The sequence below is a fragment of the Furipterus horrens genome, unplaced genomic scaffold, assembly GCF_987537825.1.
Source record: "Furipterus horrens unplaced genomic scaffold, mFurHor1.1.pri manual_scaffold_3, whole genome shotgun sequence".
In the NCBI taxonomy this organism is placed as follows: Eukaryota; Metazoa; Chordata; class Mammalia; order Chiroptera; family Furipteridae; genus Furipterus; species Furipterus horrens.
Genome location: NW_028327173.1, coordinates 204776567 through 204796003, shown reverse-complemented (window position 1 = coordinate 204796003; position 19437 = coordinate 204776567). Strand labels below are relative to the sequence as shown.

At 51.7% G+C, this 19437-nt stretch overlaps 2 protein-coding genes across 3 annotated transcripts; both read left to right on the top strand.

Annotated features, from left to right (window-relative positions):
- The first annotated feature begins 2798 nt into the window (after positions 1-2798).
- LOC150017214 (interferon alpha-inducible protein 27-like protein 2A) lies at positions 2799-4618 on the top strand. Its single transcript, XM_090272129.1, has 4 exons — positions 2799-2966; positions 3139-3168; positions 3698-3859; positions 4398-4618. The coding sequence occupies exons 1-4, from the start codon at positions 2960-2962 to the stop codon at positions 4595-4597; spliced, it is 399 nt and encodes a 132-aa protein (XP_090128255.1). The 5' UTR covers positions 2799-2959; the 3' UTR covers positions 4598-4618.
- A 6300-nt stretch (positions 4619-10918) lies between these two features.
- Positions 10919-16880, top strand: LOC150017213 (interferon alpha-inducible protein 27-like protein 2). Of its 2 annotated transcripts, XM_090271349.1 has the most exons (6): positions 10922-11039; positions 11905-12046; positions 12913-13044; positions 15133-15162; positions 16063-16224; positions 16659-16880. In XM_090271349.1, the coding sequence occupies exons 2-6, from the start codon at positions 11941-11943 to the stop codon at positions 16733-16735; spliced, it is 507 nt and encodes a 168-aa protein (XP_090127475.1). In that variant the 5' UTR covers positions 10922-11039; positions 11905-11940; the 3' UTR covers positions 16736-16880. The 2 variants fall into 2 exon arrangements, with proteins under 2 accessions (XP_090127474.1, XP_090127475.1); XM_090271348.1 differs by lacking the exon at positions 16659-16880 and having other exon boundaries at positions 10919-11039; positions 16063-16337.
- The last annotated feature ends 2557 nt before the right edge of the window (positions 16881-19437 follow it).

Genomic DNA, 19437 nt, shown 5'->3' with positions numbered 1-19437 from the left:
GGAACAGAAGGACATTGGGGTAAAACTAAGGAAATCTGCGTATAGACTTTACTTAATAATAATGTGCCAACAGTGGTTCATTCGTCGTCGTCGGCAGCCGTCCGTCTCGAGACGATGGTGTAGCTTCTTAAGAGTCTATCTGCACCGCCGAGAATGGTTGTGCAGTCCGACTCGGGAGTGACACGGTATCTGTCTCCTCCCGTGTTGAATCTACATCTTGCGATGACGCTGGAGTGTCCTCTCCAGTGAAGCTGAAGCTACAGAGCCTGGGCAGGGTGATATGGAGGGTCTGCTGTTGCCCATGCAGCAGACCCCCCCTCTCTTCGCAGCTGAAGGGTCCAAGGGAAAGACAGAGTCAATACAGCTTGGCTTCAGGTGCACCGCAGGAGTTGCCGGTGTTGACTACAACGTCAAACCGCCTTAGGGACTCCGGCTCCGGATTTACTGTTCATTAACTGTAACAAATATACCCTACTAATAAAAGATGTTAACAAAAAGGAACTGGGTGTGGGGTACCTTTGAAGTCTGTACTATCTTTGCAATTTTTCTGCAAATATAAAATTTTCTTAAATAATAAATTTTATTGAAAAATATGTAGTTCTTATAGGTAGACAACTACAACACTTTACCAAGGGATACAAAGGACAATTTGAATAAGCAGAAAGAGTTATCATGTACCTCAATGTAAAGAATAGGTTTTGTAAAGATAACTCTCCCTAAGTATTTATTCCAAAATTTAGCTCAATTTCAATCAAAATAGCAAAGAATTATTTTGGGAAATTGAAAAGATATTTTTAGAGTTCATCTTAAGAATTATTAGGTAGGAAGAGTAGGATTTTAAAACCTAAATCAAAATTAGCATAGTCAGAAACTAAATCAAATATTAAATTAATAAACATTAAAACAGTCTAATATTGTTGCAAGAAGAGATAGCTCATTAGAACAGAATAGAAAACTTCAAAATAAGTACACCGGTACCAGTATATAAATTTTGAATATTAAGATGGGCTCTCAAAGCAAAGAGAAATTGAAAAATAACTTAATAAATGGTGGTGGAACAACTCATTAAGACATATATAGATATGGAAAGTGCCCTATATGTATCCAATTTAATTTCAGGTGGATTAAAAGTTAATTTTAAAAAGTGAAATTCCAGAAGAGCCTAAAGAAATACAGGTGATGATGAATCTGGTAACTAGCAGGAAGAGCCTCTGTAGGCACAAAAAGACAAAAACAATAAGCTAAAATGCTAGCAAACTTGCACAAGTGGTAAAACTTTCTGTGTTTAACCCCTCCCCCAACAAAAATAAAACAGTAAAGAACTTGGAACAAAATTTTGCAACATCCGAGAGAATGGATCAATGTAATTAATATATAACAAATTTCTATACATCTGTAAGTGAAAGAAATACTTCAATAGAGAAAAGGTCCAGAAATCTAAGACTACAATTCACAAAATAAGGACTACGTTTTTATAGGGAAGGGAAGGGAGGGTGAAAGAGAGGGAAAGAAACATTCAATCAGTTACCTCAGTTGCCTCTCATATGTGCCCTGACCAGGGACCAAACCCAGAACCCAGGCATGAGCCCTGATCAGGAATCGAACCCATGACCCTTAGCTTTGTGAAACAAAGCCCAACCAACTGAGCCACATCAATCAGGACAGCAAAGTTGTTTTGTTTCGTTTTTAACAAAGCTAATAGGAGTAGAAAAAAAATAGATTCCCCCACATACTTTTGGAGGAACTATAAACTGGTACAATATTTTTGGAGGGCAACCAAACAGCGAGTATCAGTAGCCATAAGAAATGTATAGTTTCTGACTCAGCAATTTTTCCTCTAGGGATTTATGATCAGAAAACCACAACATAAGCACTTCATGCCAGGAAAACTCATAAGAGCAAAAATTAGAAAGAATTTAAACTCAAAAAGAAGGGCTGATATATTGAACTATAGCACACCCACAGGACAGAATGTTTGATAAGTAAAAGTCATGTTGAAAGTCTGCAAAAGGCAACTGTGTAGGAAAGGAAAACAGATCAGTGGTCCCCAGGGTCTGGGGTACTGTGGGGAGGGGTTCACTACAAAGGAGCGTGAGAGAATTGGTCCCTGGGGGGAATGAATGGGTGATGACAATGTCCTATATCTGAGCTGGCAGTTCCAGGGCTGTAAGTTTCTCCAGACTCATAGAGGTGCACGCTGAAAGGCTGAGTTTTACTTCGTGTAAATTACACCTCAATAAATTCGACTTAAAAAAATCCTATTGACGAATATTAAACAGGCTGGGGGGACTCTAAATGACTAGGTAAAGAAAATCAGGACTTTGCAAAGGAGCGGGAAGCAAGTTGATTGGAACTTGGGGTGGCTCGGCTCCCCATTCAGACAGTGACAGGTATGGTGCCTTGGCGAGGCAGACTGAAAGGAAATGTGCTCAAATGAAAAGAAGGGAAACCAAATATTGTTCTTCTCCTTAGGTTTTCTTTTTAAATGGGGGCGGGGGTGGTGGAGGTGGTGGGGTGGATACAGGAACTTGAAACCACAGCCCTCCGGCTTTGATGTCCAGGTACTTTAAACTCTGTTCGTTAGAGCCATCAAGCAAGAGGAAAGCCACCCAAGGGAAACCCCCAGTGGGCGCGAGAGCCAGTGGCGGAGTGGGTAGACCGGTGAGTGGGGTGGGGATTAGAGGCGGGCGAGCAAAGACCTGTGAGAAGGTGCGGGGTGGGGGCTGGCGAGTGGGGTGCGGGGTGGGCGCAGGCGAGCTAAGACCGGTGAGCGGGGTGCGGGGTGGGCGCGGGCGAGCCAAGGCCCGCAGGCGGGCAGAAGGCGCGTGCGTTCCTGCGTTTTGCCCGGCCTGAGGAGTCCCAAGGGGCGGGCGGTGTCCCCATTGGTTCGCCTGGGAACTAACACCCCCCCGGAGCAGAGTCATTTCCTGAGCGGAGCCTGGACCGGGAAGGCCTCACCATGATCAGTGAGTCTTGCCTTCCCCCGGGGGTGGTGGCCTGGGCAGGGGTGGGCTGGCCTCCCCCGGCTCCAGCCCAGCCCACGAAGGGCCAGAGGGCTCTCTATTTTCCTCCATTCCCGCAAACAACTGACTGTCGTTCCCCGCCCCCCGCCCCCCGCCCCCCACTTTGTCTCCCTAGAGAGAGCGGCTGCAGCGGCAGTCGGAGCAGGTGAGCTACCTGGGAGCCTTCATCCCGGGATGGGTGGGTGGGAGACTTCACAGACCCGGCGCTGCAGCGCTCTGCGGGCTGGCCCCCCACCGGTTCCACTCCCGGGGCTACCTGCGTGACTTTCAGGGGCAGAGAGCAGTGCTCCCGCGGAAGTGCCACCTGGATGCCGACCTAGCTGCCCCTTGGTGCTTACATGTAATGAGCATGCAGACAAGAGCGCATATCAAAGGGGGTTGCAGCTAAACTGCCAAGGTGTAGTTCACCCTCCCCGTTTACACGAGCACAAACTTGAGCCCAGGGAGGGGCAGTGTCCCCAGCAGCACACAGCAAGTTAAGCGACCCAACCAGGGCTATGCTATGCGGAGACCTGCTAGGACGTCTGTGCCCGCCCCCCAACGCTGTCTCCTTTGCCTTGGCCCCAGTTTCCAAGCTGCTGCCTTCCGTATGCTCAGAGCAGACACTATCAGGGAATTCCTAAGGGGATCCTCTCCCCGAGCCCACATCCCGACCCGGCCCCTGGTCCCCGCAGTGGTGGCCGTGGGCGCGGTGCCCGTGGTGCTGGGCGCTGCGGGCTTCACCGGGGCGGGAATCGCAGCCTCCTCCCTAGCGGCCAAGATGATGTCAGCGGCTGCCGTCGCCAACGGGGGCGGGGTTGCGGCCGGTAGCCTGGTGGCTACTCTGCAGTCTGTGGGTAAGTGACCTGAGCAGCAGGAGGAGGTGGAGGATCGGGCCAGGGAGCCAGGACGGGATTCCGCCCAGAGGCTAAGCCTGAGGGGAAGGCCTGTCCCCCACCTCCAGTTCCGAGGTCCTCAGAGCCCCGGTTCCTTTGTCCCTCCCTCGCTGTCCCCTCTTTGGGTTGGGGGTTGGGGGTTGGGTCCAGGGTACAGCCCAGCAGGCCTGCATTCCTAGTCAACCCTACAAAACCTGGGCAGGTCCCCTCCCCTCTCCAGGCCCCAGCCTAGTCCTGTGGAAGGTGACATGCCTGCCCTTTCTCAGAGGGTCTGCCCTCTCTGTCACTGGTGGAGTCACCACCAGAGTTCATGTCTCCTCTCTGGGCGGCCCCTCCCCAAAGCAGGCATCCTGGGGTTTTAGGAAGTAGAGGCGGGAGCAGGTGTGGGATGTTGGTACCCCTGACCTCCAGAGGTGTCCTGGGATCTCTGACCCTACACCCTTGCCAGGAGCTGCTGGGGCTGTCTGTCCCCATGTGCTGTCAACCTCTTTTTTCCCAGGGGCAGCTGGACTCTCTATGTCATCCAACGTCCTTCTGGGCTTGACTGGGTCATCTCTTGGGGCCTGGATGGGGTATTCAAAAGAGAAAGACACTTCCTCTCCTCCAGATGAACCCAGTGGTGGTGACTCTCAGGATGGCAAACCCCCAAACGACAAGCCCCCTGCCTCCCAAAATTGTTCAAAGAAGGATGAGAAATAAAGACGAGATTCAGTGACCTTCCCCCTGTGTCTACACTGCGTTCCTGTGGACAGGGCAGGGCAAGCCAGTGGGGACTCTGTAGGAACGCGCACCGACATCCTCCATGGCTGGAAGCCACGTCTGTTCCCAGTCCTGCCACTCACTTGTACCCCTGAGATTGCCATGTCTCCCCCTTAAGCCTCAGTTCACAGCTCTTCAGATGGAGACTTGGACCAAGTGTCTTGGGAGATCTGAGCCCAGGCCAGCGTAATAGGGCAGCTTGGCTCTGGGGTCACTGTCTGAGCCCTTGACCTTCAGCTCCTAAACCCTTTACCCTCAGGCATTCTCGACCCCTCCACGCCCCACGGGAGACTCAGGGTCAGGCTGCATCGTGACTCTAGCACAGCGATTTTCAACCATTTTCATCTCACGGCACGCTTAAACTCATCACTAAAATCCTACGGGACAACAAAAAATATATTCTTTGCTGATGTAATTTTGATTCATTCACACCAGATGCCTACTGTTGTGTTGGCTGTTGTCATTTTTTTATTTGACAGTCTAAGGGAAAAGAGGTCAGTGCCCCTGACAAAATAGGCATTGCATATTTTAAGAACTCTTGAAGGAGACTTGACTTGGGGTTTTGAACACACAATACAATATACAGACTATGTATGATAGAATTGTACACCTGAACTCTATATAATTTTATTAACCAATGTCACCCCAATAAATGCAACTAAAAATAAAAGTTCTTGCAGCACACTGGTTGAAAATCGCTGCTCTGAAGTTCAGGGACATTGTGTCTGCCTGGCCTGGTAGCTCCTGAGGCTCTCCAGGTAAGTGGAGAAACTGCCTTTTTCCAGGGAGCTCTGTCCCTGTTGGTCTAGAACCTGGGGGTCATCAGCCCCCAGAAGGGATTGACCAGTGTCTGCAAAGACAGACAGGACTTGCTTCCCTGGTGGGACTCGCAAGAGATGGGCCAGTGCAGGTCATTTATTTCCCAAGGCCCACTGTGTGCCCAGCCCCGGCTGGTGTGTCAGGTGTCCCGTGCACACTGACCTGGCATCTGCCACCTGCCTGCCTTGCTGATAACCCACAGTCAGCTTCTGGGAGGCCTTTTCCATCTTAGGTTCGAGTCTCAGATCTCAACCTACTGGCCTTCACACCCGTTCTTCCTTGACTGGAGTCAGGCTCTGTATTTCAGACAAGACCCCAGACACATGAATGAGCCCAGCTAAGATCCTAAAAGTCAACCCAAAGCTGAGGCCAGAAGAGCCGCCTGCCTCAATTGCTGACCCATGGAATCATGAATTAAATATTTTTAAGTCACCAATAACTCACTGATAACACAACCCAATGTGTGTGATATATTGAGAGGATCAAGCTACATGGTGTGGAGGACAGAGAAAGTAGAGATTAATTCTAACTGTAGCTATTAGGGAAGGCTTCCTGGAGGAGGTGCCATTTTATTTAAGATTATATAGTTATAAGTAATAGAAACTTGACTATAACTGGCTTGAGTTCAGGGGACTTTATTGGCTTCCTGAACTGAAAAGACAAAAGTAAGTAGGCTTCAGTGGAGGTTTGATTCAGCAGCTCAACATTGATGTGAAGGACATGTTTCTTTCTGTCCCTCCTCTGCTTCTGAGTTGTCAGCTTCATCCTATGGCTGCTGAGTTTCATGGTTGTAAGTTGGCTGCTGGCAGGCGCTGGAGGCTACCTGCTTCTTTATTCATGTCTCCCCCCAAAGAGCATTTTTCCATGAACCTTCTGCTGAAGAGCAAGAAAGCATCTTTCCCAAATGCCTCTGTTAAAGGTTCCTGTTCATTTTACCCCTAAAGCCATTACTTTGGCCCAAAGGATGTGATGTGAGTATTGGTTTTAGCCATTCTGGGCTCGCCTTTGGAGGCTGGGGTCAGAGCCCAAGGCTTGGACAAGCCCAAGGTCAAGGCAGAGACTCCCAGTCCCTGAGGAGTGGACAAAGACAGGGACTGTCCTCCAGAGACAGAGTAAGGGCTGTCCTCTGAGGGGAGACTGGGCCTCCAAGGACCCCGTGGGGAACCAAAGCAGTCCCCTAGCCAGGCAGTCTGCATCTGTCTCTGGGTAGTGACCATGGCCAGGTGCGTGCAGCCCTGCAGGCCTAGTGCCACTTCTGCGCCACAAGCTCTAAAGGGGCAGCTGACTCCCAGAAGGGTCCCCGTGCTCTCCTGACCCAGGCAGGCCTGAAAGGCACAGTCTTCCGCCTGTAGACTTTGTGGGCCCTCAAATTCCAAGGGATTCATGTCAGGTTTTCCAAGGGGGTACCGCTGAGGTCCAGGTGTCCTGGTGGGTAGACCCCTTTCCCTCCTCTCTCCTGAGGGGTGTGGGAAAGAACAGCCCACCAATCCTCTCTCGTTCTCTCTTCTTTCTTCTTCTCTCTTTTCTTCCTTTGAAATCTCAGCTCTAATTAATTCCTCTCCTTTCTTTCTTTCTTTTTAGAGAGAGGGGAAGGGAGGGAGGAAAGAGGGAGAGAAACAGTGATGTGCAAGAGAGACATTGATCAGTTGGTTGCCTCTTGCACGCCCCCAACCAGGGGTCTGGCCTGCAGCCCAGGCATGTGCCCTGAGCGGGAATTGAACCAGTGACCCTTTGGTTCGTAGGCCAGCACTCAATCCATTGAGCCACACCGGCCAGGGCATAATTCCTTTACTTTTACAAAAAAACTAGTTGTACAGTTTCTTAGCATATCCTCTCAGCAAGGTTAGGAAGTGGAGGTTCTTGGCACCTGACTGTACTGCTCCCTGCCCTTGAACCTCAGCTGAAACACCAATGAACATTCAGGGAAGGTGTGCATTTAGCATTTACATATAGTAAAGGTATAAAACCATACATGGGAATAATTAGCTGTAAATTCTGGAGAGTGGTTACCTGTGGGGCAGGAGGCAGAGCGAGGAGGTTGGAAGGGATTCTCAGGTTGTGTTCACTGCATCTGTATCATTTGAGATCTTGAGTGGAGTGGCAGTCAAATAAGCGTTTGTTGTATTATTATCTATAGCTTGTTGGATGTGTGGAGAGCAGGACCAATAAAAAGGCATTGGTCCCTTCAAGACAGCATCAAGAATATAAAACAAAGTGGAGTCACTTGTGTCAACCAAAATGACTGTTAGTCAGCCGTGACACTTCGGTTCAAGAGGGAAGCTGCCTAAGTCACACAAGATCCACCTGACAAGGAGACACAGCTAAGGGATCTGCACATGTGACCAGGACAGCCATGTCTGCAGAGCAGAGCCACCCAGAGATAGGCTGCTGGGGAAAGCCCATACTTGCCATCAGAGGTGTCAAGACAGCTATTTAGAGACCCAGAAGGGTGGAGTATACCCTTTTCAAGATATAACTGAGGTGGGCTCCAGACCACTGCTGAGATAGCCAAGCTCCACCCACCAGAGCGCTGCTCCACACGACGCTGATCTCCGTTGGCATCGGCTGCTGGAGGCTCTGCCCTGCTGGACTGAGGACTTTGTCTGCCCTGTTGCCGACCTGGCTCCGGAGACCCTTCCTTGCAAGACGCTGACGACTCCCTTGCCCACTGTGCAGTCTCCCAGACCTGCCGACTGAGACTCTGGGACTCAGGTTCATCACTCCCCATTGATTACTCTCGGTCTGTGTTATATTTTTCTTAGACTGTTAGAGTGTGAGTAGGATAGTAATTGGTTGATGTTCTACTTTGCGTGACCCTGAATTCAATAAAAGCTGAGAGGCTAGCATAGCCACCCTGTGTGACTCCTGTCAATTTCTTGGTGCTGGACAGCTCAGCAGGCAGCTAGCGGAGGGAGAAGTTGCCCAGCTGACTTAGAGGAAAGACTATATTGCAAACATACGCTTGTGACAGAATGCCTGAAAATATTTCCTACTATGAATAATGCGTATTTTAAAAGCACCTGTAAGGTAAGAGAGAGGAAGAGCAGGTGTACACGTCTCTTTCAACAATTTGCTGGGACGGCAGTAGAGAAATTAAAAGGCACTTGGTGAGAGCTTGGGGGTCAGCAAGTGATTACAAAGTCGATCTCTATAGTCTCTATAATAACTAGAGTTTCCCCTTGATGGGAAAAGGGAAGAAAAATGTGGTTTTGGTTTCTTGGAAAAACAAAATCAATCTCAGTTGCTGCTGCATGCCTTGGGCTGTGCTTCCCTCTGAGCGGAGCTGCTTTTAACCCTCCAGGAACACAGTCAAGCTCAGTTCTAGTTCTCAGAAATTCAGGACAGAGAGTGGATAGTGGCAAGGTCAAAGTCTTTGAGGAGGAAGAGGGCATGAAATCATAGGAGCTGGGATAGTTGACCCACAGCAATGGACGGAAGGCAGAGTCTATGGATCCAGACGCTGGGGGCTGGTGGAGCTGTCATTGTGAAGAGAATGCTTTTCTGATTGCATCTAAGTTCTTGAAAGAATAAGTGATCATCTGAGAGTGAGCTGAGAGGAGATGGTGGTAGAAGCTTTAGAAGCCAAATTTTGTAGAATTGCTGGGTAAAAAACCATACCCACATGCTGACCCAGTCCCCTTCCATCCAGAAGTGATTTGAGCCTCAGCTCCCATTGTGACTGGCCTCGCAGAATCAGGATGGGCTCCCCCAACTGGAACGCTGTTAGGATGTTGAAACTGGTGGAACCCTGAGTGCGTGCGCGCACACACACACACACACACACACACACACATACATTCATTGTGTGAATTAGCAAATCCTCTGGTGTTGAAAGTAGCTGGTGGGAGGTGTGTGGATTCCAGAGCAGGGCAGACCTCCAACCAAGTGTGGCGGAAACTCACGAACCCAACAGGTGTATCACACTACTCATGATGACTATTTAAACTTAAATTACAGCCATTTTTTTTTCAGTCTATCCTCAATGTAACAGCCGTAGTGAACCTGATCTTGTCATTTCTCTGCACCAGGCCCCGCACTCGCTTCCCATCTCGCTTGGAGCACAAGAGCAAGTCCTTGCAGGCCGGCTTCCTGTTAACCTCTGACATTCCTTCTTGCCCCCCTCCCTCTTCCTCTCCCACCTGGGCCCCTTGCCACCTCTGTTCCTACCACCTGGAGCGACTCCCCTCCTTCACCTCCTTTTGCTTTAGTACGTCTTCAAATCACACACTATATTCAGTAACTTATCTTACTTTATGTCCCCTTACAGTGTGTAAACTCCATAAGGACACATATTTGGGCTAGTTTGGTCTTTGTGTTACAGAAACAGGGGAGTCCAAAAACAAACCCCAGAGTTTGCGGCTGGGAGATAGGCAGCAGGAAGCAGCTTTCAGGATGCCCTTGCATGCCTGGGGCCAGTGGCTGGAAACATTGTTGCAAAGAGCCGCTTTACTTCCAAGACTCAGGAAGATGGGAGGGATCTTGGACTGTGCGCTGGTGCGGAAGAAGCAGACAGAGCCTATGTAGGGTTCGGTAAATGGTCAGGACGGTTTGCAACACCCACTTCGTGAGAGGACGCAGGGGGAGAGAGGAAGCAGGGAAGAAGAGAAGCAACTGTGGACATTTTGGGCTGGCTCTGGCTCTCTCTGGCCCTCATGCCCTCACTGTCTGGCTCTTGTGGGCTCCCTCCATGTGGCTTGGAGAAGGGGTCTCCATGCTGCTTAAAGAAGAAGCTCTCACCAGGCAAGGAGATCCACGTGGTTTGCAGGAAGAAGGCAGTTTACAAGGAGGCTGAGAATCCAGGCGGTCCTGCACTGAGAGCTGGAGGGCACCACAGCACAGAAAGGACCTCCCCAGTCAGAACTGAGTGATTGGCAGCTACTGGTAAAGCTGAACTGTGCCTAGGAAGAAACGGTGTTTCTGACTTTCCTAAGACTGGCCAGGTCTGGGAGGGGGAGGCAGGACTATGTGTAAATAAACAATTCTTTTTCTTTTCACCAAACTCTGGTATTCAGAGTTATGATTCTGGCGGCAGGCAATCGGGCCCCTAACTAAACAGCCCAAGGGTTCTGTTACACTTGCTCTCACTCAGTGCCTAGATCCATGTCTCGCGTGGTGGTCCCTCAGTATAGATTTTTGGAATAACTAAACAATCAGTCATGACAAGGATTAATGCTATTCTGAAAACCACCTTTCTGTCTCCATTAGAAATTAATATTTATCCTCTTATTATATAACTTTGATCAGATTTATTAATGATCTTTATCATGCAGATAGGACACTCCATCCCCAAATTAAATGACAGTGTCTTCCATTAACCGACAGGGGTGGATACAGTGGTCAGATTCCATCTCTAATAACTAGATTTTTCCATTGACTGGGAAAGGGAAAAGGAAAACAATATGGCTGCAGTTTCAGTTTCCTGTAAAATGAAACCTACCATATTTGGGACTTGCATTACTGAGGGGTGGAACTGCTCCTAATATCCGGAGCCACGCCTCAAGAGCAGTATCCAAATTCAAGCCCTGGAGCTCAGTTCCACATTTCAGAAAATCCTCTCCTCTCGGTAAGACGGGGAGGGGTGGCAGGGGTGGCAGGGGATTCAGGGAGCGGAGGGAGACCCATGTGGATCCACTCACAGAACATTCTTTTTGTTCTCAGCAGGAAGGCTGCCATCAGAGAAAGTGGGTCTTGGGAGGGAAGGGACTCCAGCCCCCACCAGCTCCTGGGCTCTGGGACTCAGGGGGCAAAGAGCCTGGTCCATTCCTGGGTGGGGGTGAGAGAGGCAGGGGGAAGAGACCAATTAGGTTTAGGGGGACGCAGATCACAGCCGGTCCAAGCCTGAGCTTTGGAAGCAGCTGGACCTGGGTTGGGTGGCACTTTGACATACAACGTCTTGTGACCTGGATGAACCACTCACTCTCTCTGTGCCAGACAATGTTTTCTCATTTATAAAAGGAAGATAGTAATCTCTTCTTTATCACTGTTAGATGACATCAAAGCAGGAACCCAGAGTAACCTGGGACAGGCAATTGGTTCTCGTCCTGGTATCTTTTAAGTTGCTATGTGGAGGTTTAAGGGAGTTCCAGAAATATCTGAATAGTGGATGCTGGAAGGAAGCAGCCCCCCTGGGGAAACAGAATCCACCTCCACCCCACCTCCCACGAACAGGTCCTTGCATAACCCCAACACCCACACCTGGACCCTTTCCAGGCCTGCTGCCCCACAAGCCCCAAGAAGCTTCTCTACCCCCCACTGGGACACCTTATGAGGCTACAGGGGTGGGTGGGGGAATCCCAGGTGCAGCAGCGGGTGGGGGTGGGTGGGGGGTGGGGTGTGGGCCCTAAGTGCAGCATCTGCAGGGGTGGGGGAGGGACGGAACCCCAGGTGCAGCATGCCCATCCCTCATCAGAGCGCCAATCTCCGCGCAGGTTTGACTCTGCTGAGTGTTTATTACCCTGTGCACCATGGAAGCCATCCTGGTCTCTTCAGTCCCCAAGATAATGTCCGCAGTGAGCCTGGCCAAAGCTGGCGGGGCGGCGTATGGTGCCCTGTCTGGACTGACATCAGCGGGTAAGTGCCCCTAGGAGGGCGGCTGGGGAGAGAGGGCACAGGGAGGGCCCTGCTCAGGGATCTGTGAAGACAGGGGGTGGCTTCATCACCTGTGGCCTCTCTCCCCTGCCCTGTCCTTCCCTGGGAGTCTGTCCTGCTCTCTCTCCGAGAAGGGCCAGAGGGAGGCAGGAGCTGAAGAAGGAGCCCCTCTGGGCGACCCCCCCACACACACACACTACAGGGACCTTGCCTGGGTCCTGCTTCCTGGCCCCTGTTTCCCTTGGATTCACCACCAAAATTTACCTCCTTTACTTTTTGACCAATGCGGCCACCCAGCCTTTCACAGCAGTTTGTAATGTTGGGTCTCAGAAGCAGAGCATTGGTTTTAGCGAAATTCTTCAGTTTGGCCCTCTTTTCTTAGTTAGTTCATGTGAGTGCCCTCCTGGGTTTTATTTTTTTACTTTGCCATTTATCTTGTCTTTTGCCCCCACCCCACCCGCAAAGTCAGCCTTTCTAATATGTTTAATGTGTACCAGGTTTTCATATATATTTTTGCAGAATGGGTATTTTCTGTTTGCATGCGTTTTCATTTACTTACAGAATAGTGTGCTGTCTACGTCATTCTGTTGCTTCTCTTTGCATGAAAAACTTTTTGAGGCCTGTCTGTGTTGCTAGGTGAGCTTCCAGCCCTCACTTCCATTGCTGCAAAGTGGTTGCGTGTGTCCCCACCGCCATTTATTTACCTTTCTGTCCCCTGGGTGGACACCCAGGGGCCCTCCAGCCCCAACCAGCAAAAATTGCATCATATGGAACAGGGGGAGGGCGCAGGGCCTCCGACCACCGCCTGACACCTGGCGCCTGTGCACCCACCCCATGTCCCTCCTCAGGGCTTACCCTGCCATCCAGCGCTGCCCTGGGCTTGGCTGCATCGACCGTGGTGGCATCCTTCCTGGGGACAGTGAAGGTCTCGTGCCTGGTGGGATCCCCCGCCGCGGCCCTGACTGCTTGCCCACTTGGAGGTAACTGACCTTGGGTAATAGACGCTCTCTTTGGGCCCCCACTGAGCGCACAGAAGTGTCACAAGCATGTTAAGGCCTCTAGGCCACAGCCAATGCTCCTTCCTTCCTGTCTGAATTACAGAGCCCTCCTCAGCTGATGGTAAGAGTAAGAGCAGCTGGCTTTTCTCAAAACGCTAGTCACTAGGCTTGGCAGTTGACATGTATCCATCGGTTTACTTCTCATAACGATCCCAGACGAAGATAATGTCCCTTATTTATACATGTAGACACCACGGTGCAGGAGCCTTGGGCAGGGAGGAAAGGGTGGGCAGCTGGGAACTGCAGTAGGAAGGAAACGCAGGCCAGGCTTCGGGAGGAGGCCTCAGGGCAGGGCAGGTTCTGAGCAGCCCAGAAGGGCCCGGCCACCCTCCCCGTGGATGAGCACGGGGCCCGCCAGCAGGCAGCTTGTCAAACAGCACCCATTTCCCCTTGGCCTTCTGATGTGGGGACGTCCGTGTGCCAAGCCGCTGGCCGGCCTGGCATTACTCACTTGTCAAACAATAACATTAAGCAGTGAGTATGTTCTAAACAGGCCCCTGATTCCTGAGTCTCTGGTTCATAGCCCACCCAGGGGGCCCCTTGGACCATTCAGTTTTGGTTTCCTGCCCCTCTCTCTTTACTTTCTCCATCGTTGCCCCAAGGCTCTCTCCCTGGGGAGCTGGCGGAGTTCACTGCTGCACGCCTTGCTATCTTTAGAACTTCTGGCCCCCACTGGCCTCAAAGACTGCAATCCTGGCCACTATGGCTGCAGCAGACCAAGACCTCTGCCTGCTCCCCAGGGACCCACAGCATTGGAGAGCCAGGCCCGTGCACACCTCAGTATGATTCAGTGTTGTGCATGGCTCCGGCCACAAGGGAGCAAGGGTGAACTCTGGGGTGGCTTCCTGGAGGAGGGGGGTGACAAGTCAGGCCCTGAAGAATCAGGAGCATTCATTTGACTCACTCAAGCATTGCTCTCAAGTAGCATTCAAGCATTCGATGGTGCTTGCCTGACTTCAGCCAGGCAGTGCAGATGAAGCAGCTTCTCTCCACAGGTTCCCTCACTTATCGCGGGTATTGTTCTAGACCCCCCTCGACAGGTGAAAATCTGCGAAGTAGGGACCTTATCTTTATTGAAGTATCTATATATATTGTAAGGCTTTATAATCCCTTCCCACGCACTTATAAACCATTCCCACTCCCTTATTAACCTTTTCCACACTTTTATAAACACTACTTATGTTCTTAAACATATTCTACACTCTTAAACCTACGTAACTTTAACAACATATGTATATAGTACCGCAAAATCCCGCAATATAGCGAAGTATCCGCTATATTAAATAATTAAATATAATATTTTAAAAAATCCCACGATACAGTGAGGCCTCGATAAGTGAACCGTGATATAGAGAGGGACCACTGTACATGAGTATGGATTATAGTCTAAAGAGCTTCTATAATTCCCCACTAAGAAAACATTGACCAAATTCTAGATGATGAGCTGACATCTTGGCTCAGAGAGCACGGCCCCCATTTCCTTCGCCTCTCCCTGCCCCTTTGAAACTACCACGCCCTAAATTACTTGGCCAAAAAGTCCACCTTCACGGAAAAGGAATGTGGCAGTGGCTTGCTAGGGGTTTTTTTGTTTGTTTTCGTTTTGTTTTTGGTTTTAAGCAAACCTGGCTTGGAAGACAGAACGAAAAGGATAGCTTCTGACCTCCCTACGAACCCCTAACCAATCAGCAGACAGATAAAAGTGAACCAAACCAAAATTGTAACTGATGACTGAGTTTATGGGCACAAGGACCTCAGACCCCATCTCCAGGCAACTTTAGGCCAAGGCGGCACATTCACTGAGGACAGAAGTTACGCCTCTGCAATCAGACTCCCCAGCAATCCTCACCAAGCTCAGGGCTGTGACGCTACCTTTCTCAGAAATCCCATGTCTCTGAGTGAAGGGGGTGGGGGGATGAGAACAACCCCCTCCCCGTAGGTGGGCCATGAGCTCAGGGAGTGGAAGGGAAGCCAACTGTGGCCCTACTCACACCGTGTTCTCTTGGTTTCCAGCTAAGACTGCTGCAGCTGTGATCGGAGGAGGTAAGCCGCTTTAGGGAAGGGACTCATGGCCCCGTCTCTGGGATTTGGGCCATAACTGGCCTTGTGCGTGCCTATGTTTGCCCCAGGCCTCGTGTAGATGGTAGGAAAGGAGATGAAAGGATGGAGATGAGCAGGAAGCGAGGGACTGGAAACAGGAAACAGAGACCTTGAAACAAGGCGTATCATGGCAACGCTGATGTGGAGGCAGCCCTGGCTGGGCCCAATCTCCTCTTCGCAGAGCGTTCGCTGTGTGACCTTAGATATGTCTTTGAACTCCTCTGAGCTCTCATTTTCTCCTCTGACATATGGGCCAGTATCACCCACTCAGGATTATCGTGAGGCTTTGTATAGGATGAAACGTGCACAGAGTCAGAACATAGGCAGGGCATTAAAGAGAGGCCATCGGCTCAGTGACCCTGGGTCTAGTGACTTTCCTGCTGCCCTGTGGATATGCCGTGGAGCCCCTGAGTTGGGATTCACTGAGATTCACGCAGGGCTCAGAATGTGCTCCTTGCTTCCACTAGGCCCCTGGGTGAGTAAAATTGATTGTATTAAAGAGTTCCTCGGCAAAGACAAGGAACTTGAAAGCCGCACCCTGGTTCCTGCATCCTACTGATGCAGAAACTGAGACCCCGAGGACAAAGGGCTTTGCTAAGGACGGTGCTGCTGCAGACCAGAGCTGGTCCCGGGTCCCTGTCCCCACTGACCCCACAGCCTTTCCTGCTTCCCCAAGTTCTTTCTGTGACCTCTGGCCAGGCCCAGAGTCTCTCCCAAGTTTCGAGTTCACCCCCTTCTCCACCCTCTTGAGGTCTCCTGAGCCTAACCAACTGTGTATGGGGGTGGGGGAAGGGAGTCCATTCCCTTGAGTGTCGCCTTGACCTTGCTCCTCTCCTTTGACAGCTGTGGCCGTGGGCGTGGTGCCCATGGTGCTGGGCAGCATTGGCTTCACTGGGACAGGAATCGCGGCTTACTCTTTAGCGGCCAAGATGATGTCAGCAGCCGCCATCGCCAACGGGGGTGGGATTGCCTCCGGTAGCCTCGTGGCTACTCTGCAGTCCATCGGTAAGTGTCCCTGGTGTGGCAAGAAGGGCGGGAGTCTCAGAGGGGCCGGCCCAGATCCTAGCCCTAGCGACCTTCAGTCTCTCTGGGTCTCTGTCTAACTCCCCCTGCCCTCTCTCCGGGTTTCTCTGAAGGAGACGTAGGACGGGGGGAAGGAGCCCTAGCCTGGGGTGTGCAGGTTCAGGTGGACTCTGCTCGAAGTGGGTGGCTGGGTTACTTGGAGCACCCCCCCCCCCCCAATGGCTCAGCCTCCTTCCCTGGAGAGCCAGGCAGCTTCCAGCTCTCAGTTTAACCACTGGAATTCATGCCACTGGGTAGCTGCCTGCAGCAGCCCCTCCCAGAGCAGGGATCCTGGGGTCTGGGAAACCAAGGAAGGTGCAGGGTGGGGTGTCTGGGCCTGCCGGTCCCTCTCCGCTCAATCTCTGCTTCTTCCGCAGGAGCCAGTGGACTGTCCATGTTGTCCAACACCATCCTGGCCACCGCTGGGTCTTTCCTGGGGTCCCTCCTGGTTTAGCTCCCTGTCACTCCCAGTGCAGAGAAGAGGACCAGGTGGAGCCCTGCTCACCAGCCTGATGCAATGGGGACCACACCCAGGGTGACAATATGCCCCATGCTGTACCCCCAGAAAATAAGGAATAAAAATGAGGTGTTGCAACCCCTCCCGGTTCCCTTTTGTCTCGCTTACAGTCAGGTGGCGGAGGGCTCACTTCTCTTCCCAACTATGTAGTCACAGAGCCACATGGCGTTGGGGTGCAGTGAGCTGGAAAGAACGTAAACAGGAAAGCTGGAAGTGCCCCCTGCCCAGCTTCTGACTCTGAATGTGACCCTGGGCAGGCCCTCCTCTCTGGGCCTGCTATTGTCCCTCTCTAAATTGGGAGTTGATTTAAATAACCTCAAAGATCCCAACCAGGGAGGATGTTGGCTCAGTTCCTATGCAGAGTCAGGAAAAGGGGGAGAGGAGGGTGGGCTCTCTGGAGCCACTTACCAAGCCCAAGTCTCATTTGCACACTGGAAACTAACTGGGCAGCTTGATCCTGCCGCCTGCCACCATGTCCACTCAACACAGATTTGTGCGGAACGAAAAGGGATTTTATTAAAAAGATACCCAATTTGAGGGGGCTGGGAGCACCCCTGCTTCAAGCCAACCTCTTCTGCAAAGCATAGAAATCCCGTTGTTTTCAGAAAGACTAAAACCCAAACACATGCCCAGAAGCCCCCCATCATTACTTTTCTGTCCTTTTGGAACTCAAGACAGCTACACAAAGGGGCCCCTGGCCTCAGTCTCTCTGTGGTGCACACCTGTGAGTTCCAGAGAGGCCATGCCTAGCAGCAGCTCCCCGCCCCCCTCTCTCTGTCTCTTGTGTGTGTGTCTGCAGTGTGCTGCCAGATCACTCCAGATGGTTGTGCACAGGAAGCTCCATCCATCGGGCCCTGGGGCTGAGGAAGGTCTGGGGCCTGCGCCTCTCTCAGGGCAAGAGGGTGGAAGCAGCCCAGGCCCCCTGTGGTGAGGGGGGACCCGGTGCATGCTGCCCGCCAGGTCCCACGAGCGCTCCTGCCCCCACCCCGACTGGGGCTGAGGGGCAAGGAAGAGACAGGAAGAGAACATATGTTTTCCGGCGTGCTCTGTTTTAAGGACTTGGGCCAGAGACCTATGTGTGACAAAGTATCGGGCTTTTTCACTGATGGGTACCAACGCCCACCGTGTCTGCCAGCCCCGCAGTGTCTTTGCCCCTTTTCTGGCCACCATCTTGCAGATGGGGACAGAAGTTTCCCAGCCAGGCACAGGCGCACACGGATCTCCACTCAAGGCAGGATGTCCTGCCCCCACAGGCCACCCAGCCCTGTCGCCTTTGTTTACAGTAGCCCCAGGGTGTGGGAAGGCTGGCTTGCAGCTTTGATTGCTTTTCAATCTCCACGGTTTCCTGTGCTTCCTGCAACCCCCTCCTGGGGAAGCGGGCTTGGTTTCCTGTGCTTCCTGCAACCCCCTCCTGGGGAAGCGGGCTTTTCCTCTGGCTGCTGCTTTAGACTGCCACCTCAGGGTTTTTTTCCCTACCCTTCCTTCTGGGGGGTACAGCTTTTCATGCCAGATTGGGGTTTGCCCCTCCGCGCCCCAGTGATGTGGCCTGACCCACCCTGTCACACACTCACCCCATCCCTGGTCTCTGACGGCCAATGGCTACTCCCTAGGTGGCCTGGCTCAGGCTTCCAAAGCACAGCCTCTGGGACCTCACTGCCCCAGCCCTGCCCGGTCCTCCCTCCCTCAGCTAGAAGGAAAACTGTTCATCGGGGCTCTGGCCTTCCTGCTTCAGGGCCTCGGTCCGGAAATGTGCTTCTCTTCCCAGAACAAGCTCATGTAAAAACTTACCACTAGGATGGGTTTCATCCCAGCGGATAGAAAATTCACTCCCATATTGATTCGTACTCTCTTTCCACAAACTCTGAGCATGGGCTGTGGGTCAGGACCTGGGCTGGGTGCTGGGGAACCCCGCCTTTTCCGGGGCAGTGCTCATGGTCTGCTCGGGGGATGCACCCCAGCCCCCGATCAGTGCATTTCCCGAGGCCAGCCCAGGGCTCGTGGGGGCCCAGAGCAAGGCGTGTAGCAGCAGCAATGCCTTTGTCCATTTGGGCTGCTGTAGCAAAAACCTCAAGGACCAGGTGTTTTACAAACAATAGAAATTTATTTCTTGCAGTCCTGGAGGCTGGGCATCCAAAGACCCAGGTACCGACAAAGTAGGCATCTGGTGAGGGGCTACTTCATGGACAGCAGTCTTTTCGCTGTGTCCTCCCGTGACAGATGGGACAAGGGAGCCCTCCAGGGTCTCTTTATAAGGGCATTTAATTCCAGCCATGAAGGCCCTACCCTCATGATCTAAGCGCCTCCCCAATGTCTCACTCGCTAACACCATCACCTTAGGGGGTAGGGTTTAAACATGAATTTTGGGGGGGACACGCACATTCAGACCATGGCAGGCATGTTGGGAAAGGGGTGCTTGGGCTTTATTATCCCGAGGGTTTTGGGGAGACCCTGAAGGGTTTTCAACATGACAGGTACCCAGTCACTGACCTTGCACCCCTGTTCACCCTGTCCTAGGTACTGCGAGCAGCCTAACGGGGTCTCAGTTTCCAACAAGAACTAAAATTGTGAGTCTAGTGGACATTTTAGAAAGTTAAACAACTCATCTGTGCCCTCAAGTGGCTCCTAGTTGGGTCAATGAT

Bases quoted from the DNA above. Each gene is read 5' to 3' on its own strand.
- LOC150017214 (XM_090272129.1), top strand. The intron at 3,169-3,697 runs GTGAGCTACCTG...TGGTCCCCGCAG, and splicing joins TGCAGCGGCAGTCGGAGCAG to TGGTGGCCGTGGGCGCGGTG. The intron at 3,860-4,397 runs GTAAGTGACCTG...CTTTTTTCCCAG, and splicing joins GGCTACTCTGCAGTCTGTGG to GGGCAGCTGGACTCTCTATG.
- LOC150017213 (XM_090271348.1), top strand. From the start codon at position 11,941: ATGGAAGCCATCCTGGTCTCTTCAGTCCCCAAGATAATGTCCGCAGTG. The intron at 12,047-12,912 runs GTAAGTGCCCCT...GTCCCTCCTCAG, and splicing joins GTCTGGACTGACATCAGCGG to GGCTTACCCTGCCATCCAGC. The intron at 15,163-16,062 runs GTAAGCCGCTTT...CTCCTTTGACAG, and splicing joins TGCAGCTGTGATCGGAGGAG to CTGTGGCCGTGGGCGTGGTG.